The sequence below is a fragment of the Equus quagga genome, chromosome 20 (assembly GCF_021613505.1).
Source record: "Equus quagga isolate Etosha38 chromosome 20, UCLA_HA_Equagga_1.0, whole genome shotgun sequence".
Taxonomy (NCBI): Eukaryota; Metazoa; Chordata; class Mammalia; order Perissodactyla; family Equidae; genus Equus; species Equus quagga.
In genome coordinates, this window is record NC_060286.1 from 18,103,303 (window position 1) to 18,121,412 (window position 18,110).

At 42.7% G+C, this 18,110-nt stretch overlaps 1 protein-coding gene across 3 annotated transcripts; it reads left to right on the forward strand.

Annotated features, from left to right (window-relative positions):
* Positions 1-1,175: 1,175 nt before the first annotated feature.
* On the forward strand, positions 1,176-13,822 carry ACOT6 (acyl-CoA thioesterase 6). 3 transcript variants are annotated; one of them, XM_046647521.1, is made up of 4 exons: positions 1,176-1,794; positions 3,763-3,965; positions 5,510-5,918; positions 13,509-13,822. In XM_046647521.1, the coding sequence occupies exons 1-4, from the start codon at positions 1,338-1,340 to the stop codon at positions 13,565-13,567; spliced, it is 1,128 nt and encodes a 375-aa protein (XP_046503477.1). In that variant the 5' UTR covers positions 1,176-1,337; the 3' UTR covers positions 13,568-13,822. The 3 variants fall into 3 exon arrangements, with proteins under 3 accessions (XP_046503477.1, XP_046503476.1, XP_046503475.1); XM_046647520.1 differs by lacking the exon at positions 13,509-13,822 and adding an exon at positions 6,705-9,394; XM_046647519.1 differs by lacking the exon at positions 13,509-13,822 and having other exon boundaries at positions 5,510-6,135.
* Positions 13,823-18,110: the final 4,288 nt, after the last annotated feature.

Sequence of the window (18,110 nt, forward strand, 5' to 3'; positions counted from 1 at the left end):
AGGCGACAGCTCCTGCCAGGTATCCTCTCCCCTGAGCCTACAGGCCCAAGGTTCTGCACCAAACCTTGTTGGCTTTTTTATTTAACCTTGCCCATACCTTTGCAAACAGTCCCTTATGAAACTCTCCTCAAATTGCCCAGTTTGAAAGCGCCACTTGTTTCCTGCCACAATTCTGATACAACTCAACACGGACACTGTGGTGGCCAGATCCGAGAGTTAAGGACTGTTCTCCACAAGCCCATCTGGGTGAGCAGTGTGGGATAGGCTCCCGAGAGACCAAAGAAAAGACCCGGAGACAGAGAAAAGGACATATAGGTTTATTGGGAGTTACTTAGAGGGAAGGTCCAGTGGAGGCCGGCTGGACAGCAACGACCACAAGCTACCACCCTGAGAGAAGGTTGCTTAAGTAGGCAGAGGAACAAAGGCTGCAAGTGTGCCAAGCGGGACCGCCCCTGTATGACCCACAGTCCAAGGATCAGAGCGCCACCCCTCCCCCGCCCCGGGCCTCCGTGTTCCCTCAGACCCGAGGGTCTTGGTGCTAACTCTCTCACGAGAAACCAGCTGGGTTGGCCAAGCCCGGGACTGTTATCATTGTGAGTGCTGGTGTAGCCCAAACAAGGAGCCTCAAAGACACATGGTTTTTAAAGGCGCACGCCAGCTAAAGCCCCTACAAGGACCAAAACTCTGAGCACCTGCTTTAGGTCTATCAGTGTGGTGTGTTCACATATGTTAACCTATGTAATCATCACAATAAGCCTTTTACAGATAAGGAATCTGGTTTCAGAGGCTTCATTATGTGCCTTGCCAAGGATCACCATGCTATTAAAGAGCAGGGTCAGACTGGAAACCAGTTAAGTTTCACTGCATAAACATCTACATGCTCTGGAAGACATTCCAGGTAGCCTTAGTTCTAAGAAAAAGGCTTGTTAAAGGATTGGGGGATGAGAAAGGGATTAGGACTATGTTTTTCCACTGATCACCCGAATTACAACTACCTGGGATGATTTTTAAAACTCCAGATTCTTGGAACTGCCAGTATGTTTCCCAATCCACTAGCTCTCAACAGTCGCTGTACCTCTGTTTCGACACTCGGCACAGTGGATTGCAGGATTAGTAATTAACTCTGATCTTGGCAGACACTTTCTCCCACTCAGGCGCGAGGGGATTGGCCCCCACTCTAGGCGATCTCACACAGCAGCTTAGAGAGTGTCTCCTGCCCGCCCAAACGGAGTAAGGACAAAGGTTCCAACTGCGCCTGCTTCCCAGCGGGGTGGAGAGACGCCCCGCCAACCCGTGACTCCTCCGAGCCAGGCCGCCCCTTTCCGGCGCAGATCCGCATGGCGGCGACGGTGACCGTGGAGCCCGCGGGCCGCTGCCTCTGGGACGAGCCCGTGCGCATCGCCGTGCGCGGCCTGGCCCCGGGGCAGCCGGTCACGCTGCGCGCGTCCCTGCGCGACGAGAAGGGCGCGCTCTTCCGGGCCCACGCGCGCTACCGCGCCGACGCCACGGGCCAGCTGGACCTGGAGCGCGCGCCCGCGCTGGGCGGCAGCTTCGCGGGGCTCGAGCCCATGGGGCTCCTCTGGGCCCTGGAGCCCGAGAAGCCCCTGCTGCGGCTGGTGAAGCGGGACGTGCAGACGCCGTTCGCCGTGCAGCTGGAGGTGCTCGACGGCCACGAGCCCGAGGCCGGGCGGCTGCTGGGCCGGGCGGTGCACGAGCGCGCCTTCCTGGGGCCCGGGGTGCGGCGGGAGCCGGTGCGCGCGGGCCGGGTGCGCGGCACGCTCTTCCTGCCGCCAGGTGAGCCGCTCCCTTTCCAGGCTGTTCTGGAGAGACCAGTGGAGTCCCAAGACCCTGGGCGACCCCTTGCCTGTCCCGGGAACCCACATGGTTGTGGAACTTTCCTAAAGTGGTCACCGCGCTGTAGATTCTATTATGGATTCTGGGGAGAAGTTTTTCTTCTTTTAAGTTTCAGGTTACTTCCTGGAGGCATTGTCACTCCCATAACTATACTAAAAGTGCATTTATTGAGAGCCACTCTGTGCCAGCCGTGTGACTATGTTTCAGATACCAATAGTAGGTAATGACTTCGGCTGTTGTGCAAGAGTGATTTTTGCCTCCTTTCACGTCAATTTCCAAGGAGGCTAAAATCCACAGACAGAGGCAGTGCCCCATAATCCTACAAAACAAACAAAAACCTCTCTGATGGTCCGCTCTCCCCCTACCATAAACAGTCTGTCAGTGGTTCTCAACCTGGGATGATCTCCCCCCACTCCAGGGGACATTTGGCAGTATCTGGATATATTTTTGGTTGTCACAACTGGGGGGGGGGGGTGGGAGGGTATTGGCATCTAGTGGATAGAGGCCAGAGATGCTGCTAAACATCTATAGTGCACAGGACAGCCCCACATCAAAGAAATATCTTATTCAAACGTCTGTAGTGCACAGGTGGAGAAACCCTAAAGTTAAAACAAGGGGTTTTGCTATGTAAAAGTGGCCTGGGAACGAGACCCCTGACCCCCCGCTTCCAACCAGATTCTTGACTGAAACCTGTACTATATAGAAGCTGGAGTTTCCAGAGCTCACAGAATCCCTAAACTCAATTCTGTGATTATTATTCTCCAATACAAGAAGCCCTGCTGTAGTCTTATAGCTCTTCTACAATTCACAACCTTAACTAGTGGATGCTCACTCAACTGTGAACTCCTGGGGCTGGAATTGGGTCTTACCCATCTCTGTATTCCTAGAGGCTTCACAGGCATAGAGTAAGGAGCTCGATAAATCATACTGACTCTTTCACTAAGAATCTCCTAAAAACTTTCTTTAAAAAAAATATCTTTCACCTCCTAGCTATGGTATGTGATATTCCAGTCAAGTCAATCTTGTAACTATTTCAGTGTCTACTATGTGGTCCACTTAAAATTCATTGTTTTCTATCTCCAAGTCTCTTGTAAATAATGTAGCTGGGTTCAATCCTTTAACAAATGTGCGTTAAGTCAAGGACTGTGCTACATACTGGGATGCAGTAGCTAGCAAAATCAGACATGGGCCTCACTGTACTTACAGCCTAATAGAGGATATAGGCAACTATACTGGTACCTATCAGTGTGGTAAGTGCTGTGTCTGCGGAAGTACAGCCTAGGGTGCTGGTGGGAACATTGAGAAGACTATCTAAGGCAACTCAGCCTTGGTGGGGATCTGGGAAGGCTTCCAGGAAGGGGGATCTAAACTTAGATTTGAAGAATGGGGAGTCAACCAGGTCAATAAAGGTGGAGAGGGGAGGAGAACAGTATATCCCATTTTCAGGGGCCAAAGAGAACATGGCACACTTAGGGTTGGTGTTCTTTAAGGCTGGAGCAGAGGGTGCTCTGAAGTGGAGAGTATGTTCTAATAATCCCCTATATAGTAGAGTGCGTGACAGCTCTCAAAGCATTCTCAAATCAAATTTTTTTTCAGGAAAATTTTGTGGAAAATGTACATCTCATCATCATATGTTATTTCTAATTTGGTTTATTTATATTATTGTTTTTTGAAAATTTATGAAAAATTCTGGAGAAAATAAGGTATTTTGTTCCTCCTCCCTTCTCCTCGAAGGTTACTAAAAAAAAAGGGGGGGGGGGGCAGAGTAAACAGAGTCCTTCTTCCACCAACCCGCCCAGCCCTAGCCTTCCTTGCTTCAAAAATTTCTCTTTGCTGACTGCCAAAATCTGAACCCCAAGAGTGTATTTTGAAAGTCTAAAGCTCCTTATGATATGTGGTGCTTTCCAGGCACAGGGCCCTTCTCTGGGATCATTGATTTGTTTGGAACTGGTGGTGGCCTTTGTGAATACAGGGCCAGCCTCCTGGCTGGACATGGTTTTGCTGTGCTTGCTCTGGCGTATTTCAGATTTGAAGACCTCCCTGAATATTTAAATGATGTGCACCTGGAGTACTTTGAAGAAGCCGTGCACTTCATGCTGCAGCATCCAAAGGTGGGTTCTGGCCTGAACGCAGAGGAGAGGGGTTGGAGTGGACACAGGGCTGGATCTAAAAGCCCTACCAGGACGCCAGGGGCTGGAAGTATGCCATGAGACACAAAGGCTCCTTCAAACGTTACTAGTATTATATTTTCATTTCTACCCATCTCTCGCCAATCCCTCAAGACTCACCTGTTTAGTTCCCTTTAATTCTAAACCATAATTCAAAGAGCTGGACTAAAAAGTTACTACCCTTAAATTCTGGTTCTGCATCTACCACCAAGTGGCCTTATAATCCTGAATAAGGCAATTGCTCTCTCTGTTTTTCTCATTTATAAGATTAATGTAATTACATACAAGAAAAAGTTTGACTATAAAGAAACATTTTTGAGACAATTGGTGACATTTGAATAGGGACTATATATTTGATGATGTTAAGGAATCATTAATTTTGTTAAGTGTGATAACGGTATTGTAGTTTTATGGAGGAAGTTCTTATCTGAGACTGGAAAAAATTAATTAAAATATTTTGGCATGTTTATAAATGGAATACATACTCTATGCTCCTATCTGGACTTAAAAAGACCCAAACGTTCTAATGTTAAGGAGTAAGATGTTCTGCAAGGTCTGTAGGATCGTCTAACTCTGTTAGAATTCAGGGGCTGGTCTCTTAGCAGAGCTGCTAAAATCTAGATGATCTTGAATTGTGATGATTGGTTTATTTACGGGAGATAAGGCCCTGGGGAAAAGAAGAGACCAATATATAAGGTCAGTTCCACCCTTAGACCTAGGCAAGAGGGGCTTCTGGCCTGGGCCTCTTGTTTTAGGCCACACTCTGGCCTTCCTTTGGCTGCATCTCCATTCATAGGGTGAGGAATCCGAGGGACCAAGGGAATGTGTCCACCAAAAACCCATGTGCCCCCCAACCACGCCCTTAGCATCTGGAACCCCAGAATATTCTGCTGAACAGCACTGATCCTGCTTCCAGGCCCTATGCCTCTTCCCTGGGTCCAGCAATGTGAATACACCTAGGCCTTAAACATATTGTCTAGGTGTCCACACACAAGTGTGAGAGTCCCCTCAAGGTGCATGATGGAGCCAAGAGATGGGAAGAGAAGGAGGTGGGCTAGGGACCAGGGACTAGAGCCAGGGGTTGGCTCTTCCCTATGCCATGTTCCAGCACAGAACTCCAAGGAGTTCCAAGATTTTACATTTGAGCCTGACCTTATAAATTGTTATGGAGGTATATTTATCAAGGTAGGAGAAAAGAATGTATTTTATTTAACACTTTGTTCATTTGATTTATAACTTTTCAAAATTTAAGTATAGGGTATAAGGGCCTCTGTGTGTACTCTTGACCTAAGCCATAAATATTAGTGGAGGGCCTGTGTACTAGGATATCAATTGATTTGCTTATTAGAAGACACTTGAACTTTATAGGTTGTTGCATAAGGAAGGAAAGCAAATGATATTTGAGAAAGCTACCTAGATAATGTAAAATCTTCGTGTATGTCCTCCATTTATGAATTCTAGGCTTGTTCTCTCTCTCTCTTCATCAGGTGAAAGGACCTAGTGTTGGGCTTCTTGGCTTCTCCAAAGGAGGTGATCTGTGTCTCTCAATGGCCTCTTTCCTAAAGAACATCACAGCCACTGTACTTATCAATGCCTGTGTGGCCAACACAATAGCTCCTCTGCATTACAAGGGTATGATTATTCCTAATCTCAGCAATGACCCAGGAAAACATGCGATCACTGAATCAGGCCTTTTGGATTTCATGGATATTTGGAACAATCCACTGGAGGAACCCAACCACCAAAGTCTTATTCCATTGGAAAAGGCCCAGGGGCCCTTCCTGTTTATTGTTGGCATGGATGATCATAACTGGAAGAGTGAATGCTACGCTCGTATAGCCTCTGAACGGTTACAAGCCCATGGGAAAGACAAACCCCAGATAATCTACTATCCAGGTACTGGTCACTGTATTGACCCACCTTATTTTCCTCCTTCTAGAGCCTCTGTGCATGCATTGTTAGGCCAAGCAATATTCTATGGAGGTGAGCCAAAGGCTCATTCAAGGGCACAGGTAGATGCCTGGCAGCAAATTCAAACTTTCTTCCATAAACATCTCAATGGTAAAAAATCTGTCAAGCCCAGCAAAATATAACATTATAATCATAGACCAGATACTACTAACAAAAATCCTATTCATACAACATCTATTGGGTTTTCCCGAGCACCTGGGAACCTTTTTGTAACAAAGGAACTATCTTGGCTTCCTTGTCAGTCCTACTGGATTCTCAGCCTTTGCAACCCTCCTTTCTTCACTGCTGGGTCCACCCCTCTCTCCCCTGAACTTTACCCAGTGTGTAGGTTTAACCCTTATCTTATCTGTAGGACCAACCTGAACTTTAAGCAGGATAAATGTAAGAAGTGCTTGCCCAACTCTCAATTGCTGGCCTAGCTTTGGCCTTGTGTTCTGGTTCTGAGGACTGAGCTCCTGTTTTGCTAAGACTCCCAGATCCCCTTTGGGCCCTAACTGACCATGTCTGAACCTTGGGAACCTGCCTATTTGAGTCCCTTAAGGAGTGGGCTCTGGTTCATTCTTGCCAGTACACATTCCTGAATACATACAAAGTAAAGTTGAATCCTTTATGACAAAATGTGTTGTAAGCAAAACAGTATATTGACATATATTGTTGATATACTTCCTCTATATTTACTGTCTGCCTGAATTCTCAATCTTGCCTGCCTAGAGGAACGCCTTGGTGGCAACAGATTTTCTGGACTATGCCCTATGGGCCACTGCCGTAATCTTTGGATGTCATGTTATGCCTGCCAAATCAGACTTCCTCCAACACCATCTGCTCCTATTACCTTTCTACTGGGAAGGACTGGGATCGGTCTGCTTCAACCCATTGCAATGCACTGAGCACTATCTAGAGTCATAAGAGACAAGAAAAGAGGGTCTTCCTTGAGTGGAAGACACATCACGTGGTTTGCTGGGCACATATAAAATCTTTCACCAATTTAAGTATCCAAGCAAATGCTCATTAGACATTAACTAATGAAAAGAAGGATTCCTTAGAAGTAACTTAATTTTGATCAATTGTCAAAAATATGTGTCAAATGTAGTTATTCACTATGTAGTATAATTTTCTATGATGGGAATTCTTGGAGCCTCTCCTTTAACTCACTCCCAGATGATCCTGCTACCCTTGAGATGCCTTTGGGATGGGGGAATCACAGGATGAAGTTATAAGGAAAGCAGCTGGGAGGGTGAGAGAAGAGAGCCAAAAAGAGAGCATCAGAAGCTAAGCATGAGGATGATGACTAAACATCTCTGTACTAAAGCACTAGGTGTAGGGACAGCCCTACAACTCCATTTCCTCTTACTGATAAAGTAGCCTAGAAATGACCTGCACTGACTAGAGATATTTGGTCACTTTCCCCTCAAAGTTGACTATATGTAGCCACCTGTCTCTAAGATTTCAAAAAGAATTTCAGGTTGTTACAAAGCTACATAAAATATAGTAAATGTGAATTCACAGGGAGAAAGAGAAAAGGTATCCATAAAATGGAGCCAGAAATGAGGCTAATACAATAGTGCTTATTATGAAGTCCTATATACTCGCCTTAATTGGGCCACTCATTCAGTCTTATGTTTTCTAGTGGTTTATGGAAAGAAGTAAACCCAATCAGTTACACAAAATTTACAGCATTCATAAAAGCAAAGCTTAGAAATCAATTTCTCCCACTAAGAAACATTAAGTGACATAAAAGGTAGTGTATCCTCAAGGATGTGTCTACAGATGTAAATCCCAGACTCTACCACTCACTGTATGAACTTGGGTAAGTTATTAACCTCTCTATGCCTTTATTTCCTCATCTCTAAAGCAGGGATAATAATAATAGTGATAATAGAAACTACCTCATTGCACTGTTGTGATTAAATTAGATAATCCAAGTAAAGCACTTACATTATTTAAACTCTCAAATATTAGCTCTTATTTCAGATGAGGAAATTGAGACCGGGAAGGTTAAGACATATACCTGGTTGATGGGAGAACTGGGTCAGTCCAAACTCCAAAGCCTATGGCCTTCATTGACCATGGGCTCTACTGCCTTCTAGCCAGAAGAGACATGCTCCTCTTGTGCAGAGCTGCATGAAGAGGGTTACTGGAAAGTTAAGGGTAAATTAGGGTCACATAATGGAGGCTCCATAAACCAAATTGGAGAGTTCACATTTAAAATGATAAAAAAATAAGGAACTATTTTTAACATATTGATTTTTTTTTAATGGCTGCCAGTAATTTTTCCTTGAAGCTTAGTGGCTCAAAGCAGTTGAAGCCTAAAAAAAATTTAATTGGAGACACTTTTAAAAAAGAAAACAACGGAAAACAAATCAGAAAATATAATGAAATTCAGCCCATTGTTCTTTTCTTTGTCCACCTAATAACCTTCAATGTACTTCCCACAGGGTAAGAAAGGCCAATAGAGAATTTTGAAAGCAAATAGATGTTTTCGTCAACTGAGCATTTAAAAAATATCTGTATAAACCTATTACATATTTCAGCCAGCTAAAAACACAAAGACTTCTTATTTCAAAGTATAACTAACCTATTATGTACATTCATTTTAAATGGTCTTTGAAGACTGGGAAGAAGAAATCTTGTAGAAGGCCTTCTGTTTCTTCAAGTGGTAACAAGCAGATATGCACAAAATCCAATATTCACAGCCACTATAATGATGGATTTGGGGGCAGAAGTCAAGATTACTTGAGTTCTTTTTCTAAAACTGGGGGTCAGGCATATATGTATATATTCTCCAAAGAGAGAGGGACCTTAACAAGTACTTTTCAAAGACAACAGGATTGTTAAAAGGCTCTAAAACCAGAAATTCTTGGTCTAGTGAGCATATGGTTTCAGCGGCAAATATTTTCGATTCACAAATCAGGATACATGACAATTATGATCTTATTTATGGGGTATGTGGGATAAGATATTTGAAAATGAGATTGTTTTAAAAAATTCAAGATTTATATATACACCCTTCTTTCTTGACAGAGCAGTTTAATAGAATGTTTTCACTTGGGATAATTAACCTCACCTTACATATGCATTTTAATTAAGATGGAATTCTATAGCAGAAAAATTTTAAATTACAAATATCAATACATTCTTCATTGTAAAAGATTCAAGTAATACAGATAAAATAAAAGGTCTTTTTAATTTATTATTCAGTCTTCTCCCAGGGTAATTACTGTTACCAACTTGAAGTATACCAAGTATACCACAACTATTTTGTGTGCATGTACATGCATATATTTGTATGAATGAAAAAAATTATGGTTTTGAGTTCAATGCCTTTTCTCTTTTTAAAAATAAATAAATAAATAAATGTCATATATTGTAAGCTTTTTTCCTCCATGTGTGAAAATAAACATTTTTAATACTTGTGCCAGGCCACAGGACAATAGAGATTATTTCCAGTGTATACATCTGTAGCGCTGCCTCATCTGAAACGCTTAAACTTTAACCTTGACAGTCTTTCTTAATCCCGGGCAAAAATAATTTCAAGCAAGAAAAGGAATTCGGCAGGAGCCTAGTACACGTAGCCTCCTATGACCAGGCTTAGGGAACCGTATCCCCTGGTGGCCAGTCAGGGGTTTTAGAGAAGGCGACCCGCCAGCATTTTCTGTCGGAAATCATTAATTTCTCATTCTCGTTACGTCGAGGGGTAGGTGTGGGAGGAGTTCCTGCGTCTCTCCGGCGGTCCCATCGCCGGACTTCTAAAAGCACGAACGACCCGGGCCCTCCTAAGTCGCCCCTTCCTGCAGCCCTTTGCTGAGTGGCGCCGCAGGGACCAGCCCAGGTCCTCTTGCCCGCGGCGCTGCTCCCGGCCCTGGCCTGCCCAGCGGGGCCCGCCCCCGACCGCGGACCCTCCGTCCGGCGTGCGACAGGCCTTGTCTCTGGCTGGGGTCAAAGCCTCGAAGAGGCCGGTGCCACGTGGCGGGCAGCCTGGGCCGCGCTCTGAACCCCCGGGATGCCCTTCCAGCTCCGAGGTCGATGTCCACATCGTCCCTTGCTTCCCCAAAGGCCGCGACCCTGGCTGTCACACCCAAGACTGGGCTGGCCGGCGAGCTCCTGGATAGTAAAGTGGAGAGCTTAGGCCCCCGGGAGCGGTGACCCTGCGGCGTCAGCTGCCGAGGCCGCCGCCTCCATTCACTCGCCCCGCACGAGGCGGACGGCGGAGGGCTGAACCTGCCAGGGCCCGGGCTCTGGGCGGCGACGTCACGGGCGTGCAGCCTCACGCCGGCTGGCTCGAAGGATCCCTGCCTCAGCCAGAGGCCGAGGGCGTGATGAGAACCCCCCTCAAAAGGGAGGTGACAGTCCACCGCGCCGGCAACCGGCAGTGCCCGGGGCCCGGCGCTGGCCCCGCCCAGGTGCCCCGCTGGTTCTCTGGGCCCCGAGCCAGCCGCCTGCGGTGCGCCTTCCTGCTGCCACCGGGATGCGCGAGGTCTTTCCGCAGAGGGCCTTGCAGTGGATTTAGGGAATTGATTTAGAAAGCTGGCTTGCTCTGCTAGCTAATTTGTCATCTGAAAACAAAGCTAGGGCCTAATTCCTTTATTTTGTCGCCTAGACACCAGGTGGGACATTCATTCCCCTAAAGCGGTGGTTGGGATTTAAATTTCATCTGCTCCGGTACCTCTCTTCTGCCAAAAGCCCATTCTCCAAACTCCTAGTGCTGCAGACGCTGTTCCTTGAGAGCTACACCTTGCAGGTGTACTATCCTAAGGCTAAAATTGCTGTCCAGTTTCTAGCATTAGCGCTGCTTTGCTTACCTCTACTAGGCAGGGCTTTGTGTCAATTTAACTTTTCCTGTTATTTCTTATGAAAATGGCGAGAATACTGCATACAAATCTATCTTGCACTGATATCTGTTCAAGCCACAAAGTGACTGAAGTCCTATTATATTGTTCACTCTTACCCTGGCTTCATGTTAGGATAAAGATGACCTTTTTGTTGTTGTCTGACATACTCTAATGCCGTGGACGCCTTCAGCTTGATGATGTTCTGTTGCACATTTCATGGATCAAAGAACAACTTCCTTTGTAAATGGGGAAACCAGAGGCCTAACGTGTTTTTAACCAAATCACACAGCCAGGTGATGCTAAAATCAGGATGCAGTCAAACTCTTTGAGCTCCAAACTGACCTTCTTTTGGGAACTCCATAAACAGGCTGAGTGAGTGAATCAGTGAGTGAAATAATTAGGTTTTTTATTTTTAAAAGTCGGTCTGGCTTGTCCCCTACTCTCACCCTCCTTAGGAACAACTAAGAATCTTTTAAATGAGAGTTAAAACATTTTTGTATCTAGGAGGAGGGGCTTATTTATTTATTTATTTATTTTGGAGCTGGTCGGTAAGATCCTAGCAAATTTCCATACTGGGAATTAAATTACTAAACTGAAACAAGATAAACAAATTCTCAGTTATTTTAATGTGGTAATCAGGCTAGTATGTTGAAGCCTGTGGTTGAAAACTCTATTGCTGGAATGATTTGAGGCTCTGTATATCTTTTTCACGGTTTGCTTTAGGCTTTCTGGAACTAATCTTGACTCCAGAAATGCTTAAGATTTATCTAATTTTAAAAAGAGAAGGGGCCGGCCTGGTGGTGCAGCGGTTAAGTGCACACGTTCCGCTTCTGTGGCCCTGGGTTCGCTGGCCCGGATCCCAGGTTCGGGCATGGCACCACTTGGCAAGCCATGCTGTGGCAGGCGTCCCACATATAAAGTAGAGGAAGATGAACATGGATGTTAGCTCAGGGCCAGTCTTCCTCAGCAAAAAGAGGATTGGCAACAGATGTTACCTCAGGGCTAATCTTCCTCAAAAAGTAAATAAATAAAAATAAAAAGAGCAGATCAAGATGTGCTGAGATATCTGAATGTTAAGAAAACCACTTTGTAAAAGTCACTGCCTTAATATGTACACCTCAGCTTTCACTTGGGTAGCTAAATGTGCCCTAGCTTGTTTCTAGATTTGAAAACTTAGAAATGGCCTCTCGTACTGGAATTTTAGATCTCTCAGTTTGATTTCTATCCTAATGTTCTTGCCTCTTATTCTGTTCTTACAGATTTATCTGGCACTTTTAGTTTGAATAACACAGAGGCATATATCTGAAAAATACTGGGAGGCAACTGGCTGAGAAATTCTTCTCTTGAAATGATGAATGAATAATACAATCTCCAATAGGAATTTTGAAAGAAATAACAGACCAACATTGGGAGGATATTAGTTTGACATTTTACTGCCTTTTCATATATATTGTTCACTTTATATTACACCTACATTAGACTTTTAAAATAGTTGGGGCGGTGGGGGCGGGGGGGCTGGCCCCGTGGCCGAGTGGTTAAGTTCACACACTCTGCTTCGGTTGCCCAGGGTTTTGCCAGTGTGCATCCTTGGCACAGACCAGCACTGCTCATCAGGCCATGCAGAGGCAGCATCCCACATGCCACAACTAGAAGGACCCACAACTAAAAATATACAACTATGTATGGGGGGGGGCGGGCTTTAGGGAGAAAAAGAAAATCTTTAAAATAGTTGAGGGGCCGCCCCCGTGGTGAGGGGTTAAATTTCCACGTACTCTGCTTGGACGGCTGGGGTTTGCAGATACGGATCTTGGGCGTGGACCTACTCCACTCATCAGCCATGCTCTGGAGTTCTCCCCCATACAAAATAGAGGAAGGTTGGCACAGACGTTAGCTCAGGGCGAATCTTCCTCACAAAAACAAAAAAACGTTTAAACCTTGTTTACTTATGGAGTTTGGTGATTCTGACTGTATCTTGAGTTCATTGAGAAGTCAAAAGGCCCTTTAAAGTTGGATGTCTTTTTTTTTTAAATGAGATATTATACTTTCATAACTCAAAAACTGTAGAACTATTTGCTTAGATTTATCAGGACTTACACTTCAAACCAAAACGCTTTCCACATCTTTGGTGCTAATTTTTATGATTTTCCTTTTTTTTCGGTGAGGAAGATTAACATCTGTTGCCAATCTTCCTCTTCTTTTTTCTCTCCCCAAAGCCCTAGTACGTAGTTGTATATCCTAGTTGTAAGTCCTTCTAGTTCTCCTATGTGAGATGCCACCACAGCATGGCTTGATGAGCAGCATGTAGGTCCGCGCCCAGGATCTGAATTGGTGAACCCCAGGCCACCGAAGCAGAGTGTGCAAACTTAACCACTATGCCACCCGACTGGCCCCTAATTTTTATGATTTTTTTTCCATTTCCCAGTGATTTTCTCATGGGGGGAAAAAATGTAAAATATTTTTACATTTATAGCTTCAAAATAGCCCAAACAAGTGTCTATTTCAGCCACAACAATAAACCCATTTCAACCAAAACAGATGCTTTCCTTTCAAAGCAAATAGGCAGATGTTTAAAAAAGAAAAAAGACAAATTACACAATTAGAATTTTATTTAGTAAATGTTAGCTATCATAGTCCATTTAATGTTCTGTCATCTAACCCAAGATTAATCTCCTTTCCTCATTTATAGATGGCCCTTTTCCTGGTTTGACTGATATGTTTAGCGATGGAGGATTAAATGAATCTTGAGCAAGTCTCTTGGCTTCTTGAGGTTTTGCTACTCTGAGGTTGCCATTTTTTTGCTGTGAAGATCTGCCTCCAATCACGAAGGACTTAAATTTAGATTACTTTGAGGAGGCAGCTAAATTTGTGCAAAGTCACCCAAAGGTGAGTGGGATGGGAGAGAGATGTGTTTAAAATAAACTCATTAGGGCCAGGAGAGAGTGAATAAAGAAAGTGGTACTAATGGGTTGGAAAATATCTATAACAAATACCTGTTGAATGAATTAATGAATGAGTGGATAAATAAATAAATAAGCTATCTGATGAATACACAAAAGGCTTTTCTTTATTGAGGGCTTTGTGACCCCACTAACAAGCATACTTTCTTTTTTTTCTCTCTCTTTCTCCTTGTTTGTCTTTTTCTTCAGTCTTCAGGTCAAAGGGTCAAACAGTGAAGTGATTGGTTCTAGAAAAGGGGCAGAGTTGGCATTTTCCACCATTAGCTTTCTCCCTAATACAGCTGCAGTTGTGATCATCAATGGCTGCGTCTCTAACACAGCCACTGCCCTTACTTATGGTAGCTTAATCCTGACAGGACTGCCTTTTAACCTAGACAAAATCGCTGCCATCGATTCAGGAGTATATGATGTTAATGAAGCGCTGGAGGACCCTTGGCTCCAGCCTACCAGGAAAACCACATCCCCCTCGAAAAAGCTAGTGCCCATTTCCATTTTATCATTGGAGAGGACAACAGGCTTTGGAAGAGCTCTGTTTTGTGCTGACATGGCTGTGAAGCACCTCACAGAGCATGAGAAGACAAATTTCACTTTTTTAAGCCAACCTAATTCTGACCACCTTATAGCCTTTTTTGCTCTGTAGCCCTGAATCCCATTTTGGGGGTGCCTGTTTTGGGAAGTGGGCAGCTGAAAGCTCATGCTGTTGCTCAGGTTGAGTCTTGGAAGATCTTGGAGTTTTTGCACTTGGCATGTGGGGGAAAGGCTAATAACTAAACAGTCAAGTTTAGAATATGCTCAGAACAAATCAGAGAATAGACTGACTATTTTTGACAAACGACGACTGAGATCTGGACTTATCATGGGTATCTGCGAGCTTTTAAAAGAAGTAAAAATACTCGCTTCAGAGTCATCAGAGCCTGTAGCTTTGGTCCTGTCCATGTTCCTCCATGTTCTGTCTGTTTGAGCTTGAACTCAAGGTAATTGCTGACTGAAAACCAGTTTCAATCTGCCATTTATCCACCCTTCCTGCCTATCTTCCCTGTCACCTTCTGTACTTCCAAAGGTTTTTGAAAACTGGTGTATGATAATTAGTTTGCTCTGTCTGTCCCAGAGGTTTTAAAACTGTTTTGAACAGGGGTGAATACATGCATACAGGCCCCTGGTTTTATGATGAGGAACTACAGGGCTATGATAACTTTCTACAATAGTCAGAGGCTGGAGCGAATTCTAACACGATGACTTGGAGGGTAATTCGTGGTAGACTGAAGTCATAGAATCCTTTCTGCTGTTCATCAGATTTTGATCTTTCTCTAGTTGCCACCTGTTCTAGGATCTTTAAGAAAGTTAGAAATCCTAAGATACGTGCTCTAAAAATGGCAACCAGTTACTGAGAAACACTTCCATTCTCTACAGTTCCCTCATCTCTGTATTTGTACTTTTAAAACTTTTCTTCACGCTTTGTTTCAAAAATATATTTAAAAATAGGCAGATTCCAGCTTCTAGTCCCAAGTTGATAATTACACATGTAGACAATGTAATTAACTATCTGAGGGAAAGGCAGACTTCATCCCTTCTACCTTCCACCACCTCCACCAAAAATTTAATTACAATTTGTGAATGAGCCTTAACTTATTAAATAATCTTAGTTGAAGTTCTGAGTTTTAATTCAAAACTTTAAAAATGTTTGGAATTAGAAAGTGTTAAAAGTTCTGGCCCTCATCATAATTTAGTTTCCCGCCCCCCCCCCCCCATATTTGAAGGGAAAGATTAAGGTATTAATTACTAGCCTTTGATTTTGGTTGATCAGTGGCTCTTGTAGTCAGAACTATATTTTGGGCTCTTCTTGGCAAAGGATGAAGTGTTGTCACCCTAATTTGTAGTATTAATAGTTTTATCCCCCTAAATTAACATTTTTTAATTGAATATATTTCAAATTATTAACATCAAAAAGTATGTGTATACATACATACTTTTTATATGTATTTATATATTTATATATATATATATACATACACACTACCTCTTGATTTTGAGGATTATTTATGTAAGATTTTTAAAAGAGGTTTATTTTAAAACAGACCAAAAAACATAGTGAGGGTAGAAATTGGCTTTTTAGCAAATAACTATAATGAAAATCATAATCTGGGAAATCAACTATTGAAATTTGATACAATATTCATTCTAATTTGAACTGATAAACCTCTTGACTATAAATAACCTTAGGAATTAATGACTCTATTAGGCTTTAAGTTCCTTTATTTTTAATTTTATTTTAAGGTATTTAACTTTTAGCTATTTTGCTCAGTCTCAAATCATCTGTTAAATGTGACGATTTTTCTTCTCTTTTGTTAAATCCGCTTTTTAAAAAAATTAAAGATTTCCTAACATATTTGGTTTTCTATTATTTTACACTATTTTACCTATACTTTTCAAAGGGTCTTCTAGATTTTCTGAATTTGGGGAAACTGTTTCAATAATATTTTTAAACTTTCTCTCAGCTTTCTTTAACCCAGGCTTGCAACAAGAGCAAGTGGACCTAATGCCATATTCTCTGATGAACAGATCTTGGAATCTATTTTGTCATTTTGCAGGATTTAAAAGAACAAAGAAAGGATCTAAGTTATATAATTCTTTTTTTCCCCTGTGTGAGTGTTTTTAACCTTTGAGAATCTGAAACTCAAAATGTGCTTGATGAGAAATGTACCCAGATAGTGTGAATTTGCAGAGACAAGCAAATTTCTGTTTATATACTGGTAAACAGTTCATACAGTGGTAAATAGTTTTATTTATACGTAAATAAAACATATTCATGGTCAAAGTTTACTACTGGAATGACAAGGAGGAAGTAAAAGTAATGCCGTGAGTGAGCAAAAAGAACTGATTTATGCATGATGTTTCATCATTAATACCAGTTCCTTATGGTGTAATCCATGGTTTTGAGTAAAAGGAACTCTGCTGGGTTATGAGATATGTTTTAGGATTAGATTGCCATTACAGCCATACCAACAAACCTAGTAGAGGTTTTGGCAGATGAGGAAGCATTCTAGCTCAGAGAGATGTGGAGTTGTAAAGATCTGAAAAAACACTACAAGAACAAAAGTTGGATATGTTATGAACGTACATTTTTATTTTCCTCAATTAACATTTTACTTTTTCCTATTTTTATGAGTGATTAAATTTCCTTTTTCAAAATGAAATTTCTTTCTTATTTCAAAATTTAAAACATCCACATTATAGAACAATTAGAAAATAGAGAAGCAAAAGGAACATTCTATTAGTCTGCTCGGGCTGCCTTAACAAAATCCCACAGACTGGGTGGTTTAAACAACAGAAATTTATTTTCTCACAGTTCTCGAGGCTGGAAGTTCAAGATCAAGCTACAGACAGGGTTGGTTTTTGATGAGGCCTCTCTCCTTGGCTCGCAGATGACCACCTTTCCACTGTGTCCTCACACAGCCTTTCTTCTGTGCACGCCACTCCTGGCATTGTTCCCCTTCTTATAAGGACACCAATCCTTTGGATTAGGGCCCCACTCTTATGGCCTCATTTAACCATAATCACCTCCTGAAAGGCCCTGTCTCCAAATACAGTCACATTAGGGGTTAGGGCTTCAATATATGAATTTTGAGGGGCCACAATTCAGTCCATAAGAAACATTAAACCCTCATAATATCCTTTTAAATACATTATGTATATATGCGTGTGCTATGTATAATTGTTTTGATTGAGGTTATGATAGTTTACAACCTTGTGAAATTTCACTTGTACATTATTGTCAGTCATGTTGTAGGTGCACCCCTTCACCCTTTGTGCCCACCCCCAACCCTTTCTTTCCCCTGGTAGCCACCAATCTGTTCTCTTTGTCCACGTGTTTAACATCACATGTGAGTGGAGTCATACAGAGATTGTCTTTCTCTGTCTGGCTTATTTCACTTATGATACCCTCAATGTCCATCCATGTTGTTGTGAATGGGACGATTTTATCCTTCTTTATGCTATGTATAATTTTTGAGTATCATACCAACTATTTTGTTTGGTAACTTCCATTTTAAATTAATATATCATGGCTATCTTTGCTGTGAATAGATGCATAATCAGCAACACTTTTAATGGAAGTACTATATTATTTCATTCTTTGAATGTTCAATAACACCAATTCTTTTTTGCTGACATTAGGTTGTTTTTCTTTTTGCTATTAAAACTTTGAACATGTATCTCTGTGCACTTGTCTGATGATTTCTTCAGGGTGAAGTCCTAGAAGTGGAACTGCTGGGTCACAGAGGTGTAAAAGTCTTTAATGCTTTTAATACAAATTGCCAACAGCCCTACAGAAA